At 36.2% G+C, this 24,322-nt stretch overlaps 1 protein-coding gene across 1 annotated transcript in view; it reads left to right on the top strand.

Annotated features, from left to right (window-relative positions):
* The window catches only part of KCNH7 (potassium voltage-gated channel subfamily H member 7), a 229,548-nt gene extending 208,428 nt beyond the window's left edge, over window positions 1–21,120 (top strand). The window contains exons 13-16 of the mRNA XM_062578534.1: window positions 10,600–10,863; window positions 15,718–15,886; window positions 19,292–19,484; window positions 20,851–21,120. Coding sequence (XP_062434518.1) covers window positions 10,600–10,863; window positions 15,718–15,886; window positions 19,292–19,484; window positions 20,851–21,120 — 896 coding nt within the window. The remainder of the gene's footprint in view (window positions 1–10,599; window positions 10,864–15,717; window positions 15,887–19,291; window positions 19,485–20,850) is intronic.
* Window positions 21,121–24,322: the final 3,202 nt, after the last annotated feature.

Below are 24,322 nucleotides of genomic sequence, written 5' to 3'. Positions count from 1 at the left end.
ACAAAGAATCTGTTGACAGAGGTGCCTTGCCTGAATAACCTTCACATTCCTTATGAGAAAACATATGCTGCCACCTAGACAAGATGGAAGTGATCTTCTGTGCTGTGCCTGCTGCAGAATTACAAATAGGCTGGTCAGGTGTCAATATGGTGCCAATCCCCACTCCCCACCCCGCCACGGCTTTTACAGCTCTTGCCCACCAAATTACATTGAACAGCCTCTTGGTGACATTTATTTGCATTACTTTCGAAAGAATCTAATTTCCCAGTTTTGTCTTTGCAAAAGACTTAACCACTGATGAAGAAAAAACAAGACTGACATCTCCTTCATCCTGGTAGTCATTGTATAGCATCTGGTAACCTTTGAGTTAGACAGGAGTGAGGTACATTGCTAGTCCCTCTGAGGAGAAGATGCAATCATGAGGAGTGAGGGTAGCCAAGGATTAATGTAAAGTTTTAGCCCACTGGTTTACTGCCCCTCTCTGGTGCCCGTTCTCTGTATATTGCCATAGCTGCAGCAAACACCTGGTAGGTTTGAATTCCTTCTATGTCACTTTTCTGTGGCACATCTCATGTCCTGTATGAGGTTGTAGACTACCAGTGGTTACTACTGGGTTGTACTGTTCCATTGATTTCAACATTTATTACACACAGAGGCGAGCTACCTCATATTTTGATACAATATAATAGACAAATATCTGGGCATGATCCTGCAGAGCTAACTTCACAAGAATCAAACCTGCTTCCTGAGCACCTAATTGACAAAGGCATTTCTGTATTCACAGTATTCTTTTACTCAGATTTTTAAAATTGTCATATGATGGCCTTTAACAGTTGTATTTTGGTGTCAGAATTACTATTTCAAAGGACTAAAGACACCCATCATTCTTACTTGTAGGTAGTGATATTTTACATCTCACTAAATTTTTATGGATTTCTAGTTATTTTGTTTCTGATATGCTATAGAAGTTCCATTTTTATCACTATAATCAAAATCTTACTGATGGAATTTTTTTTTCCTTATAAAATAGTTTTCCTGCTAGCATTTTTTACTTTCAGCCATTGACCTACTAACACATTACACAGATTGGGATTGTGTTGTTTCCATCTTTAGTGTGACCATGAGCAATTTTCTCCCTTTTGGAGTGCTAAAAATGGGATTGTGTTATCTCAGCCTTGAGTTCACGCTAGCCTGATTCGGACCTTGTTGCCGTGGTAACTCTTCCTGCAGGAGTTTTATCAGGGGTTAAACAAAACCAACACAGCTCTCTGTTCTGCATCTGCAGTTAGTATCACTTCTTTTCCAGCTCCAAGTAAGACTTTTCACTCCAGCTCTGTGTATTTCTACATTTCTTGCTTGTGTCAACAAAAATTTCTCTTAGCTACTATATTGGGCTTTGCCATAACATGATTTTAAAGGGTCTGTGTGGTGCAAGGCTGCCTGAGGAGCCAGCTTGCTCTCTAGTTTCCAGAAAAGATTGCAATACTATCTGAGGTCTCCTGCAAAAATTAACAGGTACACTACATAGCAGCTTACTTCCGCTCTTGCCCAAAAGAAATTCATTGCAGGCCTTTTGAAATAATGGATTATATTTCTTGCACAGGTGCAGGTGCAGCTTTAGGCAGTTGCCATAGATGCTTGACAGTCAGCCAAGAAATTCTCTTTGTAACTACTGGAAATAAGCAGTAGTCTTGGCTGCCGCTTCCAAACAAAGCTTTCATCTGGGTCGGTGAGTTGGTCTCCTGCTAACAACTGAGGGACAATGAGCTCCATTCAGTTGCCTCTTTTAACAGTGCAGCACACAATCTTCTTCCCCATTCCTCATTTTCCTTTAGCAGCTCTATCAGAGTTAGCTCAGTTCAAGGGTGATATATAAAGGCAAGCTGTTTCGTTAACTCCACTAGTTCTGAGTGCAGATCTCTTTATCCATGCAGAACAGGCCATCATTAGAACTGGTTACATCAGCATGAAATCCAAACAAATAGGTGAAAAAAAAAATACAGAAGTCAGTCAGAATGTCACACTAGCAACATTAACTCAATGAGATGAGGATTTTGAAAAGAATTCCCTGAAATTCAAGCATTTTGCTAGCATTTTGTTTAACTTTTTGTTAATGTTGGCTCTAGAAACACCACTTTTCTTGGGACTGTTCCACTGTCCAATTATCCTCATGAAAAAGATATTCTTTGCATTTATCTTTCATTCTTGTGACCCTTAGCTGAAGACTATCAAAATTCTGAATCTGTTCTGAGTGATCACACATATTTCTCGTGAACCCCCAGATTCAGTCAGATATGAAATCTTTAGCCAGGAGGAAGCTGATTTCAGGCTAAACAGGTTATCTAGTCAAATCAGAAGCTTTTGTCTTTTGACAGAGTATATAAAATCCTTCCATCATATCCAAGATAATTAAAATACTGGCTAAATAAGTCCATGCAGACATACTAACTGGGAATATAATGATGAACTCATTGAAATAAATCCTTACTCTGGGTTTTCAGCTGTAATCCAAAGACAAGAACATTGTCCACATACTCTAGCTAAGAGGATAATAAGAACTCCACTCTCATGGAATTATATTGTTATATTAGTTATATTGTTATATTAGTAACCATAAATTGAGGCAGCTGGTGATACTTGATCTTTAACTTGCTTGCCTGCTAGACAGGGAATGGATAACAAGGAATTTTCTTTTCCTTGGATTTGATTTTAAAAGTCTAGAAAAAAAGTTCGTATGAAATCCCATTACCCAATTCATTACAGGCGTTTGCCCATGTTGACATAGACGATAACAATCAGGTGGAATGTGAAATACATTTTGCAATGTTCAGTTTTAAGCATACTGTTAAGTAACTTACATAGGTTCTAGATCTTAAATTAAAGAGTTATGGCCAGCTTCCTGACCAGACTTTCCGCAAGTCTGTACTGATCTATTCTTGATGTAACCAAAGAAGCCTGAGCTCTAAGCTCCTAACTGAATCTCGATTAGTAAAGCTATCTTAAGTGTGTCATGTATGTGGGCACTATCCAGGCTAAGAAGCCAAACTATATTAATATAGTGTAATAACACAAGATACCCAGAGGCCACAGCTGACAATACAGAACACAAGGAAAATTTTCAGGAGCTGATTTCTCCTGTCTAGAAGTATGAGGTCAAATAGTTCTGAGAGACTGGGGAAATACCTGGCTTTATCTACATGGCTGCTAGCCTGCTTTCTCCCGTTCTTGCCCCCTTTCCTAAGTTTATATCTTTAAATGCTTACTTTGAGAATAGATGACTCAGTCAGTCACTGTGGTCTATGTTCCCAGAAAGAAAGTAGAATAAGAATCAAGGCAAAAAAAAATGAAGCTTTCTCTTAACTCTGTTAAACCATTATTATTATGCCAGTGGAGTCTATCTGGGCTTTATTACCTCAAGAGAGTTTCAATGTTCAGCCAGAGTGTCTAGTAGTTAACTGGCCAGGTTAAAAAAATCTAGGCAGGCAGCATATGGCTAGAATCAAGATTTCATGTCCCTGAAATCTTACAGTCAGCATGAAACTGCTGACAAAAAGTATTGGTCATCTGAGAGCCCATCACTGTAGTTTTCCATCTGCTCCTATTATTGTTACTGTTGTTACTACAGTGTCTAGGAGGCACCTCAGGGAGCTTCTACAAGAGTCTTGTTTCCAGGAGTCACTCCCAGGGAGACTGTTTCCAGAAGCCAGATCTAATAGAAATGGTGTATGCAGTCACGCATACTAGTAGCCATCTTATGAAAAAAAAGTAATAATAATCTTACAGTGGAATCAGGATTCCTCATAAAAGGGAATTCTACACTTGCTAGACAAACAGCTTTGGCCTTTGCTCTGCATACTTTTTAGGTGCATGTTTATATTTTTTTTTCTTATTTTTTAAGTGTGGCATTATTTCCTGAAGTATAAATCAAGAATTGTTCTTACATTAACAACAAAGTTGATACAAAGTCAGACAGAGCAAAGAAAAATCAGAGAAAAGGGTGTGACTTGCTCTGTAACTAACTTCATTGTACTTAGAATAGCACAAAGAAATAAATGGAGGATTGCATGTTCACTTTAACTTTGAAATTCCTGTTTTTCTAAAAGTGTCTCTCAAATTCAGTTATTCAAAACTAGCTCTACTCTTATTTTAGACCATTTAAAAAAAGGATCGTGGATGCTTATGTAAAGATTATCCAGTCTTTAGTTCAGGATGGTGGCAGGAAGCTTCAGTATCTTCTCCGATTCCCTGTTTCCAGAATCACCGAAACCTTCATGGCTCAGAGATGAAATACATCAAAGGACACATGAACTTACCCAAACACTCACACACAGCGGAGAGAGCGAGCAGCGATTCAGGCAGCTCTTCACCATGGTTCAGTTCCTCTTCCGTCGCTATCCAACCTATTAGAACCTTTCAGGGGAATTGCCAGGACTTGCTATAACATTGGAATTTCACTAGCCTCTGTCTTTAGGTTCCTCTGTGAAGAGTTAGGAGTTCCCAGATTATGAGTGAAAATGCACTTTTTAATTGAAGGTTTCTTCTACAATTAAAATTAGCCACATAGAAATAAGAGCTTTAAACATTTCTACTAACAAGAGGAGAAAAATTTTGACTATCCTAAAATACCACCAGTAGCCCACTTTTTTAGAATAAAAACAATCATCTTCCTGAATTAGCTGCGAGACACACATCATTTTGCCTTGGTGTTAGTCAGATATCACAGAAAGATGTGACAATATACTTTTCAGTTAAGTAGGGGGTCCTAAAGATGGGTGGGAAATGTGAAGGGGCCCTTAACAGGTAAAAGTGAGGAAAAAGGAGGAAAAAAATGTGTTAAGAATACAAGGAATTCCTCACTCCAGATGTCAGGAGTCATTTTAAGTCCTTGGAATTGTTTTAAATGCTGACATCTAACTGCCTGTTTAAAACATCCCTATGACATCTATTGCACCTAGATGGTGAAGATGTCATGTAGAGACATGAATCCAGATTCCTGGTGGATTTTTAGATAAATTCTTTCTACCAGCTCAAGTGTCTCCAGGAATGTGTGTGCGTGTGTGTGTAAGAGCTCTTGTCTGTCATGACAGATATAACCTGCAAAACAAAGAGGTTACTCCTCACGTGTTCTAAAAACAACCAAGCTTTGATTTAACTGTGTCTACTTCAGAAGATTGTTTTTAAATCAAAAAAATCCGTGATAGAAAGAAACTGTTTTCATTTTTCCTTCATTTTACTTGAGCTTTGTTGGGTTTTACGCTGGTGTAACTGTATGTGAAGTTCACAGAAAGAAAAATGACAGTAATGTGTCCAGTCCTCATCTTATCATAAAAATCTGGCACCATTGCTGGATTAAATTATTAATGAGTATGTGATGACTTCAGGGTTCCTCATATTGCTCATTTTTATTTCTAATATTTAGAATCTTGTACTCCTCAAACATGAAGCAATATCTTTAGCATCGACCAGGTACTGTGTGCTTCAATACATCTAACAGTTAGATGTAGACTAACAGTTGCAAATTTAACTTTCCACTTTTAAAAGTAAATTTTAGTATTCACAACATTGTATTAGAATACTGAATAATTATTTAGATCAACAAAAGCAAATAAAGTGCCTGTGAAATGCAATGTTTATTCTTAATTATCTCATTGTGCTGAGCATTTTTAGTTTAGTGTATGTGATATAAAAAAAGCTTTCCTGTTCAGAGACCTTTGATATACAAAGTGCACCACAGATATTAACAGTGCAGCTTCAGGCACTTAACTTCTGAATTTGCAGTTTGTTCTGAAAACAGCCAATTATTTTTCCTGACAATAATCAGTTTCTGGTTTTGCAACTGTGACCCTCTGGGGAATATTTAGATTATGACCCTGTCTGGCTGTTCAATAGACATTTTGTACAGTTCATAGACTACTTTTCTTTTTTCACACACACAGAGTTTGTGATTTTACCATATAGCTTTCATGCATTAAAACCCATCCAAGATTAGGTAATTTTCTAGTGGTAACAACGCTTAGATATTCTGTAAATTTGAACAGTGCTATAATCTTCAACCATGTTTCACTGAGAAGCCAGAAAAGCCATCATATTTAGCAATGTACTCCATGACAGTCAGGTTCAACTAAGTATGAAACAAAGAAAAAGTAGTAGGAATATTTAAATTAGCTCTTAGGAATCCTAAATCCCTAATAGGCATTCTATAGAGTACTTTAGCCTGCGCACAACCTGAGTAGCCTTCTATGTAATTACATTGCATTATATACTAGGCTCCACAAGACCAATATTTTTTTGTTGTAACATAAATATTATTTATCAGATATATTGTTCTTTTCCCACGAAGTGAAAAGCAGTGATTGCAGGAATTAGGATTCTTATTTTCCCTGACTGATTTTAGGCTGCTCCCTATCTATATTAAGCAGTCATTTACATTTCCTGACAATATGATGGGAAACATAGGCATGATTTGAATAGCACCACTCAAATTATTTTTTTGACATTTTTGAGATTTTGCACTTTCTCAACCCTTTTTGTGGTGTCATGTATAATGTCCTACCTGAAATGCGTGGTCACTGACTTTCCACTCTGAGTATTTGATGCTGTTGATGTGTAAATGGGCACATAAGTCATTTTTCTGCTATCTGAGAAGGCAACTGATGTTTTTAAATTAAAAAAACAGCTAACAAATACTCTTGTTCAGTAGCAAATATTCTGTTCACATTTAGGAAAGAGAGTTCAGCCATCTCAGGAACATCTGTGAATATCAGACAAGAAAGACTAACAACATTTGAATCAACATACTTGTCAGGAATCTAAAGATCTGCAGACTGTTTTTCAGCAATTGCATGTGTCTCCATCAAAGTCACAATATGCAGTTCTCCTTACCAAGTGACATACTTGGTGTAGAGAAGATGATATGGTAGAATTTTTCAAAGGGGTTGGAAAATGTCACGTCTGCTGAACAGATTTATAGTTATGCAGATCATGTTAATGATAAGGATTATCTGTCTCATAGTTTGGGATATAAATTGCTTTCTGTGGGGGTGAGGAAGTCATTCACCTCATTTCCTATACAAAATTGAATTTGTCTAGGCATATTATGGGGCTTTTTATTGGATGGCTGAAAAAGAGAGTTAAAATTTGCCTTCTTCTGAAGCACTAGGCTAGATAGCTAGACTGATTAAATATGACAAATTCTAGTTAATGAAATTGCAGTAATATTAAAATATGCTGCTCCACATTTAATATATTACTGACACTTTCACCGATATTGTTTGCAGCAGAGCAGTGCATTAAGAGTAAGTAGCTCGTGCAGACTGCCATTCTCTGAGTAACGCAAAACTTCACTACTACAGGCTAACCATGGCACACAAGAGAAGCTTGTCTGATCTCTGGTAGTCATCACACCAAGCAAGCTTTTAACCTAGTATTTCTGTGAGTCTGTCATAGCTATATATCTTTACCCATATGACAACCCAGGTTTCTTCCCTTCCATTGCCGATACAAGTGCAAGAAGCAGGACACAAACCTTCTTGTAATTACTGTGAAGATTTGGGAATTTTTAGGAGAGCAAATGTCAGCTGACATTGACTGTGTAAATTGACAGACATCCAAAACACATAGTAGGTAAAACGAGTCCTATAAAAAGTGTAAATGATGTTTGTAAATGTGTTTGGTAAAGCTGGAAGTTACAGAATAATCAGCTTCAGGAAAACACTGTTTCTAGCAATCAGAATCAGACAGTGAAACTTGCCTTATTAAAAAGGAAGGAGGGAGGACCAGGATAGAAGGAGGAGGCAGAGGTATTAATGATTATATTTAGTTTGGAAACATAAGAGAAGAGAGAAAAAAATCCTTTTAAAAGCTCAAGTCTGTGTGATAGAAAATGAACTTATCCATACATACACACAGAGATAAAAAACACTTCTCACTGAAAAATTCGTAACAAACCAACGACAAATTTCCACTGGAAAAGGAGAAAACAATAGAAAATTCATACTCTGAATAAAGTATTACTGAGAAATTACTTATTTCTTCTGAGCTGCAGAGGTGCTGATAAGCTGTTGTGCTGAGGCACTGAGCTTGCACCACCATCAGGTGGCTAAATGCCAAATGCAGAATACAGCTTCCCTTTTAATTCCTACTCTAGTCATTGAGTATCACGGCATTGTGCTCCAGACATAAGAATCTCTAGCACTAAATAAAAGTCTTTTAAAAGGATAAACATTAGATTTTCTGGAGGTAACCAGATGACTAATAGATATAGCAATGGTGCCAAAGACAAAGATGTATATTTTGAAATAAATCAGCTGATGAAAAAAAAGCTTTTCCCACGATTTCTGTAGGGAGGACCTTACAATCTTCAGACCTCTGTGTTCTTTCTAATGCCAGTGTGTTTACTATACCCAGATAGCATTTAGAAAAGAATACATTCTATTGTTTTGGACATCAATTGAATTACCCTGATTTTACAGCACTGTAATTGTAAGCAAAATCTAGCTTCTTGTTTCTAGATATTTTAGTATTCTAGGAACACGACAGATAAGTCAGTATGCTGTACTTCAGCTTCTATACAATTTTTTTCCTTACTGCTAAAGTCTAAATGATCTCCCCTTAAAATTAGTTTGCTGATTGACTTGTATTCCATGGAGTGCTCATTACTGCTACAGTTAGTGCACAAAATCCCATGAACATAAAAAATTACCCTAAAAATGGTAATTTCAAGCTTTCATTATAAGGTCTTTTTTACAGGTTGAAGTCAGTATGGTGGTAAGTTATTAAGACAATTTCCTTTAGTGTGGTATTTCATCATATATTCCCACAAGAAAAACCGTAGGCGATACCTACATTAGAACATTAGAATTTTCTTATGACACTTTCCTTTTTTTTTTTTTTTTTTTTTTGTACAATTTTAGAGATGGGATTGCAGAGAATGTGAGACTCAACTGCCCAGTGTGAGCATCCCCAAGAGCCTTACACTGCCAGTCCGCTTGCATTTGTGTTGATGCCTTTGCAGTATCACAGCATCACCTGTAACACTTACAGCTAGTGATCCTGCTTAAGAGAAGCCAAAGAAAGTCAACCGAGTTCAGGGCTGTGTTGATTGCCCTTAGAGACTCCAGAGGGTACAGTTACAGGAGACCAACCTTGATGCTGGCTTCATTCAGTTCACTGTTCCCTGCCCTCACTGCTCACAGATGTCAGGACTTGCGCAGCACACTCTGTGTTCTGTATTCTCTCTGTATGCAGATAAAGAAGATTAGATGAGGCCACAGTTTCATTTCTATATAAGTAGTAACCAGAAAACAGAGAAGAAACCATGAGATGTACTGAATTTTGTACTAACCACTGCTGCAGTCTGTAAAGACTACAGACATTCCAGCACTATGTTGATTAGTAATTATCACAAAGCAGATGGGAAATCATGCTGTCTCCCCAGGAAGTTAATGCAAACTAGTTACAGTATTTATATGTTGTTGAGACTACCCTGCTAAAGCGTGTTTTAAATAAATACCAGAACTGGAATTGCTTTGACATTTCAGTTAAAAATAGGTAAAACCAAACACTGGATTTGAAATTAACTTCAAATTTATGCTGAAGATAGATCAGGAGTTCTCTATATTCACAAATAATCATTCTTGAGTTTAAATCTTATTTCATTTGTTTATAATGCATGTTTTTAATGGCCCCTGCTTTAAATTTACAGTCTTATTTGCCACTTCCCAAGAGAACTGAACTTGCTGTTCCTTACCTCAAAACTTGAATATAATTAAAGGAAGATTAATTCTGAACTCTTACCATATATACGACATTGTGTTATATACTTTTCTTACCCAGAAGAATGGATGACGATCAGAGAATTGCAATTAATTTTAAAGGCTAATGAATTTGGAATTCTTTGGAAAGTTATTTCTGAGATGCTCCCAGGAAGACAGATTGGCAATTCCTTCTTTTTGTATCAAAAGGGCTTCTCTCTCGCATATCAGTCCTATATAGAGATATGATAGTAATGAGCATGGAGAAATATGCCTTTTATTTAGATGGGCAAAGAACAATCAGCAAAGATACTGTTATGTGTATTTAATTTAAACAGGTAGTTCTGATACTGAGTCTGACATCTATGACTGTTAGCCTGTCAAGATTATGAGAAGTGCCTAATAATGTAGAAAATCAGAAGAGGAAAGGAAATAATAATTTTATTATGTATCCAGACTTTGATCCATTATTTTCAGAATATAAAGTTTTCTCAAATCTAATCCTCATCTGGAAAAAAAAAAAAAAAGAGAGAGAGAGAGAGAAAAAAAAAACATGTGGGCTGTGTTGAATTAAACTTTTGTTGTTTTGAAATAAGAAACCTTTTGCATTATGAGTCATGGTTAATAGACTACAAATCCTTGCTATGTACTTGCAAATGTCCTGGGACTCAAGAAAGAAAGACTCTTCTCTGATACAGGAACCAGGAAAGGCTTTAAAGTAATGTTATTCTAATAGACAGTGAACTTCCTAACTGCTGTAAGAATAGTCTCCACGCTCAGCTAGAATAAACTGGAACATAATATCATGAACTGCATGTTATTGGATACAACTATTTTTATTTAACAGGTTATTTCAATGAGAATAATCGAAGTGATCCTGAACACTCAGGGGACAACATCAGATATTATCAGTCTACTAAGAAACACTTTGAAGAGAAAAGAAGTAGATCATCATCTTTTGTGTCATCCATTGAGGATGAGCAAAAACCCCTGTTTTCTGGGATATCTGATTTTCCACCTGTAACAGGGAAAACCACAGAGGTTGACATTGAAGAAATAGTTCATGCAACAGAAGATATTCTTATTGATAAAAGAAGCAATTCTTGCAAAGGTAATTAAGTTGAATGCTATTTTGCAAAGTTTGAGTAGTCATCTTTTTTGGTTTGATTGCCAAAAGTCATTTTTTGAATGGTTCTATTGATTCTTTCTACAGTAATTACTTTTGTAAGTGTTTCATGAGAGGGTGAATAGAAAAACTATTTTAGATCAAAAATTATTATTTCTCAAGAGGATTAATATAGTTTACTACATTGGCTGTGAGACTGGAGCACAGAACCTCGAAAAGGCTATTCCAGTCTTCATTCATGAATCATCTTGTTACTGAATTGCCTTAGGAAAGTCATTTAAACAAAATCTTTAAAATTGTCCACCAGTAATGGACATCAATTTTGCACGCTCATGTATGAAAACTGCATGCAAAGTAGTAAAAGGCCCCTCAAGGACAGCTTGATAAGCTAGGGTTTGGTGACAATACAAAATCCTACTTAGACAAGAGTTAGAGAAATCTAGTGATGGACACAAATAGCCTGAAATGTTTTCTGGTAATTAGCTTTTTCCCTATTCACAATGCACAAAAAAGTTAAAGAAATTTATAATAGCTTGAAAGAATGCTATCCCAGTTTGCTGCATGAGTTGGTTAACAGGAATGCCATTACATCACACAGAACGAATCTTGACTTCAGTAAGTAAAATGCAAGAGCAAAGACGTGGCCTTTTTAATGACAAATTATCAATAATAATTAAGCAATCTGAGTTAATTTTACATAGAGTTAAATCACATAATTAAAATGACTTCTAATACGCTAAAATCTCATTGATATGAAAGGAAACTAATAAAAAATTAATTTACCATTCAAATTTTGCTGAAATTGTAATTGTTTCAGTCGATAAAGAAGAACTGTATATTCAGTGTTTAATGCTGTTTTCCTCAGCAATTTGCTTCCTGTTGGGGCAATAAACTGTTTAACCATCATTCAATAAACTTTAGGTTTTTCAGCTGTAATTTTAAACTATCCTAACAATTAATCAGACCAAACAATGGATTTCAAAGGTATGAATATGTGAAGCCTGGTTTCCTTTGGCTAGAGTCATGTAAATATGAGCCATACAAACTTGTTGCATATGTACTGCAATTTGAAAGCTTACCTTTCCCCTGCTGGTAGCCAGAAATGTGTCCCTTGCAGCTATAGCAACATTTTCCAAGGCAACCTATTACAGATTTTATTTGAGCTAAATTTAGCATGCCTAAAGGTTATATATTTTGATTAAGACCACATTCTCTTTTCTGCTTTGCAACTCTGCATTTCTGATAATGTGGTGGAAAGCTCATTATCTTCCTTGAAACTTTCATAAAAACTTTGATTTCAATAAAGTAAGATCAGATTTGATTGATATGTTTTAAACTAAATTCTCATTCCTGCTATTAATTAGAGATTTATTTCAACTTACTATAAAAGTAGTTATGAACATAATGAAATTCTGAAATAAACTCTGCATGTACCTATGTAGGTATGTTTATAATCTTTATATATTATGGTAGTTTATAATTCCTGCATATAAATGAACTTATGTAAACCTACCACAATTGATTACCATTGTGGCCAATATATATTTAATTATCTTTAGTTTAAGTTTTGGTCATTATTGTCCATGAATAGAAGGACTATTAATAAGGTATTTAGCAATGTTAGCAGAAGCTCTATAAACTTCTCTCTCATAATCATGAAATGCAGCTCCTAACATTGTTTAAATCATTTATGTGTTATGAGAAGACTTGATAATTTTTCTGTAGCTTCTAACCCATATGGTGAAGAAAAATGCTGTTTTCTATTCTTACTTGATCACTATTTGGGCCATAAGATTGATTCTTGAACCAAGTTATACATTTATTGATTTAGTTCTCAGCCTGGGATTCTTCAATCCCTGGAAGACCATAATTGGTTATAAAATTGTAACTGCTTTGGGGCCATTCTAGGATATTCATATATCCTAGAAGTATCTGAAAAGACACTTAGAACAGTACAGTCTGATATCTCACAAGAGCTAAGTCAGGAATCTTGCTTATAGTGTATGAAAGTATTTTACAGTTTAGGTGCCAACTTATTTGCTTTGTCACAAATTAAATATTTAATGTAATAGTCTACAAATACATATTGTGGGACAAAGTACATCTGTGATTTCCCTGGGCTATGCCAGGGCATAGGAAAATACGTAATTCTGCCAAATGATTTATTATATAGAAAACCTAACAACTTGGATTTACAGGACATTAAAAAGCATTGATATAAATGGCCTATATTATTAATTTCTATTCCCCAAATTCACTGTCTTAAAGTAAATCCACTGGATTTACAATATCCGTTGTACTTACAGGCATAGTTTAAAATTTCACCCCTGAATTTGTCGAAGTTTGCTCCCTACACTTTGGTGAAACTTTGCAACTTCTTTGGACACTGAAAATTGAGCCATGTTTGTCAGCTAAATCCAAACAACATGTTTCTCTGACACTATTTTGCTCTTTTCTTCTGTTGGCTTAAGTGGACTGAGAAGCTGAATAGATTTCTGGGTAGCCAAGATAAAATCTCCTTCCCCTTCCTTCTGATCAGTGCATAAAATCAGGTCATGTCATATGAAATCCAAACACTCTCTACAGCTCCAGGAGACCTTCTACCACCTGCTAACCAAAGATCAGATAACACAGTAAACACCTTTCTCTGATTAAAAAAAAGGAGACTTCCTTTTCTGCTTGGAGTCATGTAGTGAGAGCTCCCCTTCCTGGATAAATCTACTTGAAACGCTAAATCTGAGCAGGAAATGTCATTGCCACCACCACCACCTTTTATACACACACACACACACACACACACACACACATATACATATATGTATATATAAAATTATTATTTCTTTACTTAGAGCAACACTGCTCAAAGATGTCGTGTTTGAAAAGAATTGGCTAATAGCATTTGGACAAACCTCTCATATGTCAGCCACACTCTGATTTTTGACTTCTTTCTTTGAAACATAGCTCTGGTACTATGGTTGCTTAAAAAAAAATCAGAATTGTGAAATGAATGTAACCTATTTCAAGTTACCAGCGTGCAGTGCCAAGAATTACAGGGAAGTGTTAGGAGAAGCTCTGAGCTTTCAGCATTCCCTGAATGCTCTGAGCATTCAGGGACAACCAAGGGATATGGGATTCAGACCCAACTGCTCCTACAACAGTGGCTACCACCTTACAAGCAGTCAAGGATTTTCTCCAGTGGTATATGTTGAAGCAGCAGTATGACAATAACATGAACATTTAATGCGTTCTACAACTCAATGTAGCTAAATAATTACAAATACTTTAGTACAAATCACATTAAGGTCATATAAACAGGTGTTAAAGTTTTAACACACTTTTTTCACAGCAGAGAAATTGAATTTGAGCAGTATGAAGCAATTATTGACTGTTTATGTAACAACAGAATTTCTCAGAATAACAAAGGCTGAGGGTGAGCGGTACATATATGTAGACAAAAATCACTATTCATCCTAAATATGTCACTGGTAGGCTCTGAAGCTTACAGCAAGATAATCATTCTATATCAAATAAGGGTACGTGCAACTAATGTATCTCACGATAAATGATTTGTAACATTTCACTGAGTTTAATGAACAGGAAAAAACAGCCTGAAGCCAGGAATGTAAACTAACTAAGAAATGCACAGAGGTGTGAGCTAAGCAAATCAAAAGAGGAAGGAGAAATAGCTTCAGCCAGAAAAGTGAGCAAAAGGAAGGAGTTCCCCACAGTTATGTTTGATAGTAAGCTGCGGTGTTTGATAACAGCGACTCAAGAATTGGGAGAGACAAGCAGGATGGACCTTGGGCAGGGCTGGTACAGGGTGGGAACAGCAGTAGACACTTTTTACAAGGGGCAGGAGATAAATAAAGGACTCTCTTATATGAGAGTATAATTTTCTATACTTTATATATTTCACGTAAAATATAAAGGATTAGAACGGGGACTAAATTCGTCAAGCTAGAGGAAACTCTGAAGTATGATCCTAATGTTTTAGAGAACTGTGAGAGTCTCTAAAACATGCTTTCCACAGCAATGTAAGGGCTAGGATGGAGAGTAGTGATGCTAACAGTTATATCAATGAAAATCAATTCCCTTTTGAAAATAGTATCCCTTTGCAAGCTTGTGTTAAATGGCCTCTGTCTCAGAGAAAGCATACTGCTCTTCACTAGGCTCGTTAAGACAAGTAGTGTTAGAACCATTGGTAAGGAAGGCAGCTAGCTGAGCTCTGGGAACCTTCTCCACAGTGTGCACTGCAATCATTGCAAATGCTGTAAATGCAGTGCAGCAGGTCGTCCTTTTAAACGGAAAAAAGCTAAAATGTAAATATTCTTTAAATAGTATGTTCAAGGGCAAGAAAGGGGATTTTAGCCAGGTGTCTGAAACAAACGATCAAAGACATTCAAGTACATCATGTAATACATACAATGTTTAGCTTAGAACAAGCATTTACAATGGAGAATAATAACTTGCTTTAAAGGTCTGAAAAAACTGGGGGTTCCTTGGCAAAAAAAAAGAAAAAAAAAGAAAAAAAAAAAGAAAGAAATAGGAGTCATTAAGTGGCAGAGCTGCCGTGATGTTGACTTGATAAAGATGCTTTGTTTATCTGTGGCTTCAAAATATTAGCATGTTACTATCATTATCTTAGAATTTTGTAAGTTCTCGATGTGATCATTCCCTAAACAGTGGTAAAGAAGACAGACTCTTGTTCAGGCAGCATGCCTGTGTACCAAATTAACCTTCAAAGTTTTGAGAAACACTAATAAGCGGGATGCCTGACTCAACATGAAATTCTCTATTAATGAAATTCTCCATACTTTGTTTTATTTCATTTTTCATCAGATATCACTGACAAAAGTAACTGGGGGCAGGAGAGCATTAGGGAGTACCAGGACTCCCCTAGTCGGTCAGCATTACCCCACGTTACATGGGGCATCTGCGAAACCGAAAGTGACTTTATATATGGGGAAGTGGAGAATCGACTAGATTTACTTCAGGAACAACTCAACAGGTAAACACAAAGATATGGTAAAAACAAAAGATATGCATGAAAGGGTCCATAATACAATTGCTGTTAGTGAAGCTATAGGAGGAGTTATTTGGGCAGGAAGTTTATAAAAACATTCATATCTTCAGAAGCTCAAAAGTACTAAAATATGCCAAATGGGAATATCACTTTGGTGTCTATATGAAATTTTAGTGGCCTGAACATCGCATAAATTCAGCCCTCCAAATTCTTGGCAAATCTTCTCCTGGGACTGCTGGGTACCAAATTTTTGATTCACTGACAGAATATTCATGTCACTTACCTCTAGGGACCCACATGAGCTGCTCTAGCTTGCCTTTAGAAGAGCCCTTCTCCTCAGTTGACTCTATAGGTAGCTTAGGAACTGCCTTCTTACTCTGGACACCTTAGTGAAGCACCTAAACTCATGAAATTAAATTTCACCTCTCCTACAATGTCATTGCCTTAACAGTGATTCCCAGAGATTTACATGTGCACAAAATGGGCATTTTGAATATCTTAGAAGTACTGATATTTCCTGGAGACACAAAGTAAACCTTTTGAAAAGACAGCATTTATATTGCAGGCATCTTCCCTTTTTGACAAATTAAATTCTTTGCAATTGTCTCTATAATAAGCAGACATGGGGTTATACTAAGGCAAAACACTTATACCTGCTACAATAGAAAAAAAGTCACTTTCTTTTTCAGAGAGCATAAGCTACCTTTGCTTAATGAAGTGGTTCTTCATTCTCCTTCTCTTTTTTAGTATCTAATATACTACTCTTTGCTGGCAGCTAAGCAGCATAGCTTATGACATCTAAAAAATATGGTTACAGAATTTTGATCTATCGTACACTATAATTTACCATATAATTTTACCTAATTTTGGATTGCCCTATGCTCAGGTCTGTGGCTTTTTTATTATTTTTGCTCTGAAATTCCATTACTTTCAAAATTTTTCCATGACAAATACTATGACATGCATTCAGCCCTAATTATATTTTAGTAGCTCTTCATTGGCATACCGTGCTGTATATTTTAGCAATCAGTTTAAAGCTAGGTTAACTGCATATTGCTTCTTTAATCTACTGTAAGCCAATCAAACTACAGTATTTTTCATTTCTGAATACAATATAGTACATTAAAAAGACATTTTAAACATGTTAGCCTAAATTGCTATAATTTCTAATTACAGTAGAGTCAAGTATCTAAGTAACTTTATATGTCACACTGCTAAACATCTGCACGATCCTCAGCAACAGGGGATGTAGTCTTTCATTTCTTCTCCTAGAATCTTAAGCTCTTTAAACCTAGGTTATATCTCAAACTTATCTAAGGGTTTACAAGAATCTTACACAAGTTCTCAATAACTTTTTGAGGGAGAGAATATCATTGCTGCTGGTAAACTAAGATACGGATTTTATTAAATCATTTTATCCTGTAACTCTTCTCATATATTTAAAGCTTTTCATGCTTTCAGGATTTGGGGGCCAGATGAATCTTACTCTATCAATATGACAGGCAATATTCTTTTGTACTTATGTCAGATCTACCGTGCTGGACTAAAAAGCAGTGTCACTTACTCTCGATCTTTTCCATCCCAAGTTAGAGATTTGGTGTGCCACTTGTATTATTAAATGGATACAGAAAGCTAGAAAACTTCTGTACTAGGAATACATCCCCCGAGATCTCTCTCTTTCTCCTCTCTAGGCTATTTGAATTTCATGGAGACTCTGAGTCAAGCATCCAGGTTCTTCTGTTTGTTTGTCCTTAGGTGGCATGACCTGGGCTTGTTTTGAATACGGGGGAGAGGAGGGAGAAGTCATATATGCAGTGATGGTCAATAAAGACTACTAGAAGTACTCTGATTAAGAATACTGTGGAAACACCCCAATAAGTGCTAACAAAGTAAAATGGGAGCCATTTTAGAGCTAATTCGGAGCAAAAGAAAACTGTTGGCGAAAGTCCTCCAAAGCTAAATCCCTATTCACAAAGATGAATTCACAAAGAGGGAAACTCTCTGGCAGCTGCTAATGCTGCTGCTGCAGTAATTTCCCCCGTGGCATCAGCATCATGCTGATGTGAGATCAGCATACTTGCAAGTAGCAAAAAACCCAAGGGAGCTGAGCAAGAGTTTGGGAAGGACATAATTGACTGTAACCTCAGGGCTTGAGCTTTTTTTTTTATTATTATTTATTTATTTTTTATTATAAATCCTTTCATAAAAGCTGATGCCACAGCCTCTCTGTGTAAAGGAAGAAACAGCATCCTAAATATCCTTTGGGTGTACATTTCAGATTAATTTCATAGACATTTTAAAAATAAGTGACACAAATGATGGATGACTCCAGCATAATAAAAAATAGCATCAAACAGTGAAGTACCTGGCAAAAGCAAAAATCTGCCAGCACAGGATCAATTCTGCTGCTGCAGAAAGCCCAACTTGTAACATTCACAACATTAAAGGTTGCTGACATAAAGGTTTGTTTACAAACTCTGTGACTCTGTCAGGAGATGAGTTACAATATGTAAGGCTGTATATACATATTACGATCTGGCATAGTGTGTTTTGTAGCCTTCCAGCAGCTGGGAGGCACAATAGGTCTTATCCACTGCCGACTGTGTCAATGATTTTGGAAAGACCATTTGAAAATCGTTTCAGTGGTATGGCAATATAGGTATGAAAACCATAAGCAGCACAAGTGTTCTGGCTAACACGGAGGTTTATTTTAACAGTTTCAGAAGTCATACACAAGCTCATCAAAAGGAAAAAACAAGAAAAGGCAATGGAATTTGAACATCAGAAATGTTAATCTTAATTCCGAGGTCTGAATAAGATTGAATAAATGTTCATTGTAAAGAACCTTAGGCTGAATTATTTTTTTAAGTTATGATCTTGAAAGTATCTTAATTTTTTGAACTGTGGAAAAACACAAATGTGGTTTTCTAGTAATGTCATTGCATTCTTTTAGCTTTCAGAATGTCAGAATTGTCAGATACATCAGAAATACTGTGTCATATCCTCAGCCAGTAAAAATCAATTTAGCTTCAATAACAAGAATATTAGTATTCCAGTTAATTTCAGCTAAGGATCTTGATCCCTTGCTTAATTTTTTTGCAAACACAAAGGACAGCAATGAATTCATTCTTATTGTGTGTGCATTCTTAATGCATTAAGATCAGATTTGCAGTATGCAAATATGTTCTGCAAAGGAAAGAGCTAGCTAGCTTTGGAAGGCTCAGTACTCCCTCTTCTGTTCTTTCTTATTTAAGACACGGTCATGTCATAACAAGCAATGACTTGCTTTATGAGTAAGCTGCAAGTCCCTCTTGAATGCATCTGTGATCGGTATGTTAAAATATAGCTATCCTTGACCAAATGTTAACTGATTTTATATTACTTCCCTAGGCTTGAATCCCAAATGTCTGCCGATATTCAAACCATCCTGCAGCTTTTGCAAAGGCAGTCAACGCTCATTCCGCCTGCGTATAGCATGGTAACTGCAGGTGTAGAATATCAGCAACCAGCTATCCGGGTGATACAAAAACTTCATCCTATAGCATCAATTAAAACAGACAGAAGTTTCAGTCCTTCATCTCAGGTATGTACATGTATGATCATATTGATCAAAAGAGTTTTTTTAATCTTGTTAGCTTCTGATAGAAGAAATGCTTACTAACCTAGGTGCTCGATCACTAGTTTAAAAGATATGAAATACTGTTTTGGTCTAGTATCTCTACAGTAGACTTTGATACCATAGTTCCAGCGACCACATTTTCTTTACAGGTTGTAGGGATCCAAACAATTATCTTAAAATTATAAAATGTTGCATTTACTTAATCATTGTGGACTTCAGAGAGATGAAGGAGAAGGGACAAATACTAGACATGGGTCTAAACCACAAAGACTCTGCTAGCATCAGCTCAGCAGGGGTGCATCTGCCATAGGCCAGCCTCTTGAAGTCCTGAGAAACACCACGACTATGTTTTCCTGAGGCCACAGACATCCAGCTGATGCAGTACAATGGCAATATGAATATGCAAGTGGGAGGGGCTAAAAACCATCACCACCACTGAAAATATGCTCACATAGAGCTGCTACATAACCTAGGTTTCCCAATAAAATTTTTCCACCCCAAAATTTATTTCAGACAGAATTTGATGATTTTCCTAATTTGTTTGGGATTTCTGGAGTTTAATAGTTTGGCCAGAGTTATGGCTTGTTATTTCCAAACAGGCTGCTGCATGTCTTGAAATCCCAAATCAATCATGCAGCATATGACCAGTAAATCCAGAGTGTTTGGATGTGTCAGATTCCTCGTGCGTATGCCAGAACACATGCGGGCACAGTAAGTCCAATACATCCTGAAGGCATCAGTTTGCATGCATAAAGTTTATCGGGGCAGCAAATGTGCAGCAGTAGTTCTTAAAAGCATCAGCCCACCACTAATACACCCGCACAAAGCACATACATGTATCTCTGTGAGGACAGAAATATGGCAACCCTCTGCAAGCATTACTAGGCATATTGGACACTTTCTCTTAAAATTTCTGGGTTTAAAAGTGAAGTAGAACTGAGTGCTTAGACTGGAATCCAAATTGTCATAATGTTAGGACTGATGCAATTCCACAGTTATGTTTTGAAGTGCTGCAGATTCAAGAATGTTTAAATCTACACTCTTGGATTGCATCTCAGGAATACTCTGAGAAAGGATGTATATGCATATTTTGATGATCCACAAACATCTGAGGAGGAGACAAAATTCCCAGGTTCTTACAAATGAATCAATAGAATCACATTCAACTACATTAAATCAAGTACAGTATCATGTAAAAATATTTCAGCATACTGCTTCATTTTCAAACATGGCTTATCAATAACAATCTGAATGTGCTATTTTTCAGCAGAAACAAGAACCTACAAGAGACTTATCTAAACATTGTCACTTTGTTTCTTCTCCTTTCCAGTGTCCTCAATTTCTAGACCTCAAAAAATCAGAACTTAAATCCAAAGAATCCCTCTCAAGTGGAGTGCATCTTAACACTGCATCGGAGGACAACCTGGCTTCTTTTTTAGAACAAGAACGTCACCAGTCTGCAGAGTGTCCCCCACAGCATTATAAAACAACTTACCTCCATCCAGTTAGGCACCCTTCCTTGCCAGAATCTTCACTAAGCACTGTAGGAATCTTGAGTCTTCATAGGCATGTTTCTGATCCTGGTCTTCCTGGGAAATAATACTTTTATATTATTACTTCACATAAAAATGTAAGTGCTTTTAATGGCTGTTTTTCCTTTTTTGTATTAAAATCCTCTATACTTGACTCAGGGGCTACAAGGAATTAACCATTATATGCAAAAGTACTGTATATTTTCCTAAATCTGAAGCTTGTAAGGTAAAGTTAAGCAGATCTGATGTAAATATATATATATATATATATATACACACACACACACACACACACACACACTATCTGTATGTTTCAAATGTAAAAACTGCCAGCATTCTCAAGGCACCTTATATTTTTATTTATTTTTTTTAAATACATGCATGTTCTGAAATTACAGCTTATGTTGCATGGAGATTACCATTTACTGCTTTCACAGAAATAGTACTTTATTGTGGTATGTCTTCAGAGCAAATAAGAGATCAATTGATAACAGTAATTCACATAGAAAAGACTCCTACTCAACCAAGCTACTCTGAAACTTAAGTGAAATCATCTTCTAGCTCACTTTTTGAAAATTTAGTTATCTTTCTATGGTGAGCCTTTTACAGTCAATGGTAATGATTCTTCATCTAGAGAGAGAATAAGTAACCAAGTCTTCTAGGTTCAAAACAATTAAGACACAGAAACTAGCCTCATTCAGAACTAGTTGAAGTAGGGCAATATTTTAACAGACAAACTTGGCCACATCCTGGGAAATATCACATCCACAGAAAGACTTCAATTGAATAGTTTGTTTCAGTACTTTTTTGTTCTTTTAATTCTCATCATAGAAGTTAGCTGTCATGAACAGGCAGGCACTTTTCACCTGTCACACAAACATAATCAAATGCAATAAATCTAATTTCTATATAATACAGAAGACTGTGTTCCTTTTGTTTAGTACAGATCCCCAACAACCCATATAATTAAAAAAAAAAACTTTACAAAATTTTGTTTTATAATTACCACCAGTGTTGGTTGCAGTTATCTCTTATGACTGACTAGTCCCTCCACAAAGATCCAAGACATAAGTATGCAGACACAGGCACACTACACACATAGTCTGTTCTTGTATGTGTGCATGTATGTATATATGAACATGTGTGTATATATTATATACACACATACACACAAATGTGTGCATATAACTACACCTACATGTAGGAGTATAGAGAGATATATATATTTAAATATATATATGTATATATGTAAAATCATTTTCAGGAACATTGCAAACTTTCTTATTACAAAGCAAGTAAGCTTAGCTTGTGTCCAAAGCTGACTACATTAGTATAAAACGATTTAAGGTCTGTAGGCTTTAAATACGGTATGTACTGTATGTGCATAATGCTTTGTGAATAATTAGATTTAATTTTATTAAAATATTATTCTGCTTCAAATGTTGTGTTTATTTTAGAAGGAACTGACCTTTTTATTACTGTTTTTAAATATTTTAAAATGTTCACGTGATTTTCTAATCTTAAACAAAGCTTTTATGTAAAATTCCTCTAGGAAGAGAGCTGATTTCAGAAGAGCTGACATGTGACCCAATTAGTGGGTGAGCAGTTAAATTTTAACTAAAACCAAATTAAAGTCTGTTCTAAACCAATGCTACAGATCAATGCAATAGTAGTTGACCCTCACATTAACAGATGTCTCCGTGTGTGTGGGAGGGTCAGAACGATGGATAACTCTTCCAGTCATGCACAGCCAGTAGATAAACAAACGGTGGCTGAATGTCCTCTCATTTACGTTAGTGGAACTGCTGAACCACTGAGCAAGGCATTGCTTTTTTAGCTTTGTATATAATGATACAGAAATGAATTAACATGTCTGTAAGGGAAAAGAGAATTCAAACCCTTCCATACAAGACCGAATTTTCTTCAGCCTTATGCTAGTGCTGACTCTTGAAAGATCCAAATCCTATGATTTGCTGACTGCTCTTCTACCGTGATGACAGAGGTCTGTGTTTAGTTGATCTTGTGGGATCAGATCTTAGGTGATAGCACCATTGCGCCAGCTAGAATCTCTGTCTGCATTTACTCCATTGAAGCAGGAGTTCTAATTAACAAGGAAATAGAAGCTATTTTGGGTTTTTGTTTTTGAACAGTAGGAGTTAACAGCTTCTGCTCAGTCTCAGTCTAATAACTAACATCTTTTACAAAGAAAAAGCAAAAATTCTAAAAAACATATTTGTGTTATGCTAGATTTAGAACAATCTGTTGTAAATTAAAAATAAAATTAATGAAAATATATAATGCATGAATGTTGCTTTATAAAATGCATTTTATCTAATTTCATCATTTCTCATTTCACCATTTTCTGCCGAGAGACTGAACAAAATAAGTGGGCTGGAGAAGGAGATTTGGGGCAGGGGAGAAGCAACAACTGTTTCATTACTCCAAGTGAAGGAAAAGCTCCCTCTCCTACTGCTTTTCTTGGCTCTCAGAGGCTTTGTTCGTTTGCTTCTGTTTATCTGTATTTATCAAGCAGAAGAGTCTGAAATGAGGCTAAATAAGGGAGGCTTTGCACAGTTACGGAGATTGAAAGCTCCCTAAACATCTGCCAATGAGTGGAGAAACAAAACACGTAAGACAACAACTTCCAGTTAGGAGAACTCTAACTGTCCTTTCTCTGCCAAAGAAGAAAGATCTGTCTTCTCAGATACCTTCTTTCTTCCTTTAAGTATACTGAGGCACATGAAGACCCATGGCTTCAAGCTTTTTTTCTTCTAGACACAGGTACAAACCATTGGTTTTGGAAATGTGTTACTTTTCTGAAAAGCAAAAACTCTCTCATTTTCAGCTTTTCTAGGCAACATTCCCCTGAAGTCCAGTCTGTTTCTGAACTGGTAGAAATGCCTCTGTGTTATAAAAAATAAAGCTGGGAATAACATACGGGTTGCATACGCATACATTGCAATACACAGTTGTAACATCCATAAAGGCTCTGACTCAGACCTTTAGGGAATAGGCTCAGGTCCTGCTTAAGCAGTCATTTTGGCTACTTATTTTTTAGCTTCAGCTTTTAAATGTAAGTGTAAATTTTAACCTGTAGATATGGAGAACTATCCTGCAAATTTATGAATAGCTAATGCAACTCAGGTGTCAAAGCAATTGAGGCAATCAGAGCAAATGCCTGAGGTGAGATGGTACAAAACAGCAGAGCTCTGCATGAAGTTACATTAGCTGCGGGCCTAATTCAGAACTGAAAGCAAACAGAACAGAGAT

This window comes from Rhea pennata, chromosome 6 (assembly GCF_028389875.1).
Source record: "Rhea pennata isolate bPtePen1 chromosome 6, bPtePen1.pri, whole genome shotgun sequence".
In the NCBI taxonomy this organism is placed as follows: Eukaryota; Metazoa; Chordata; class Aves; order Rheiformes; family Rheidae; genus Rhea; species Rhea pennata.
Note: the sequence above shows the minus strand (reverse complement) of the source record. Positions and strands in the feature narration are given on the sequence as shown.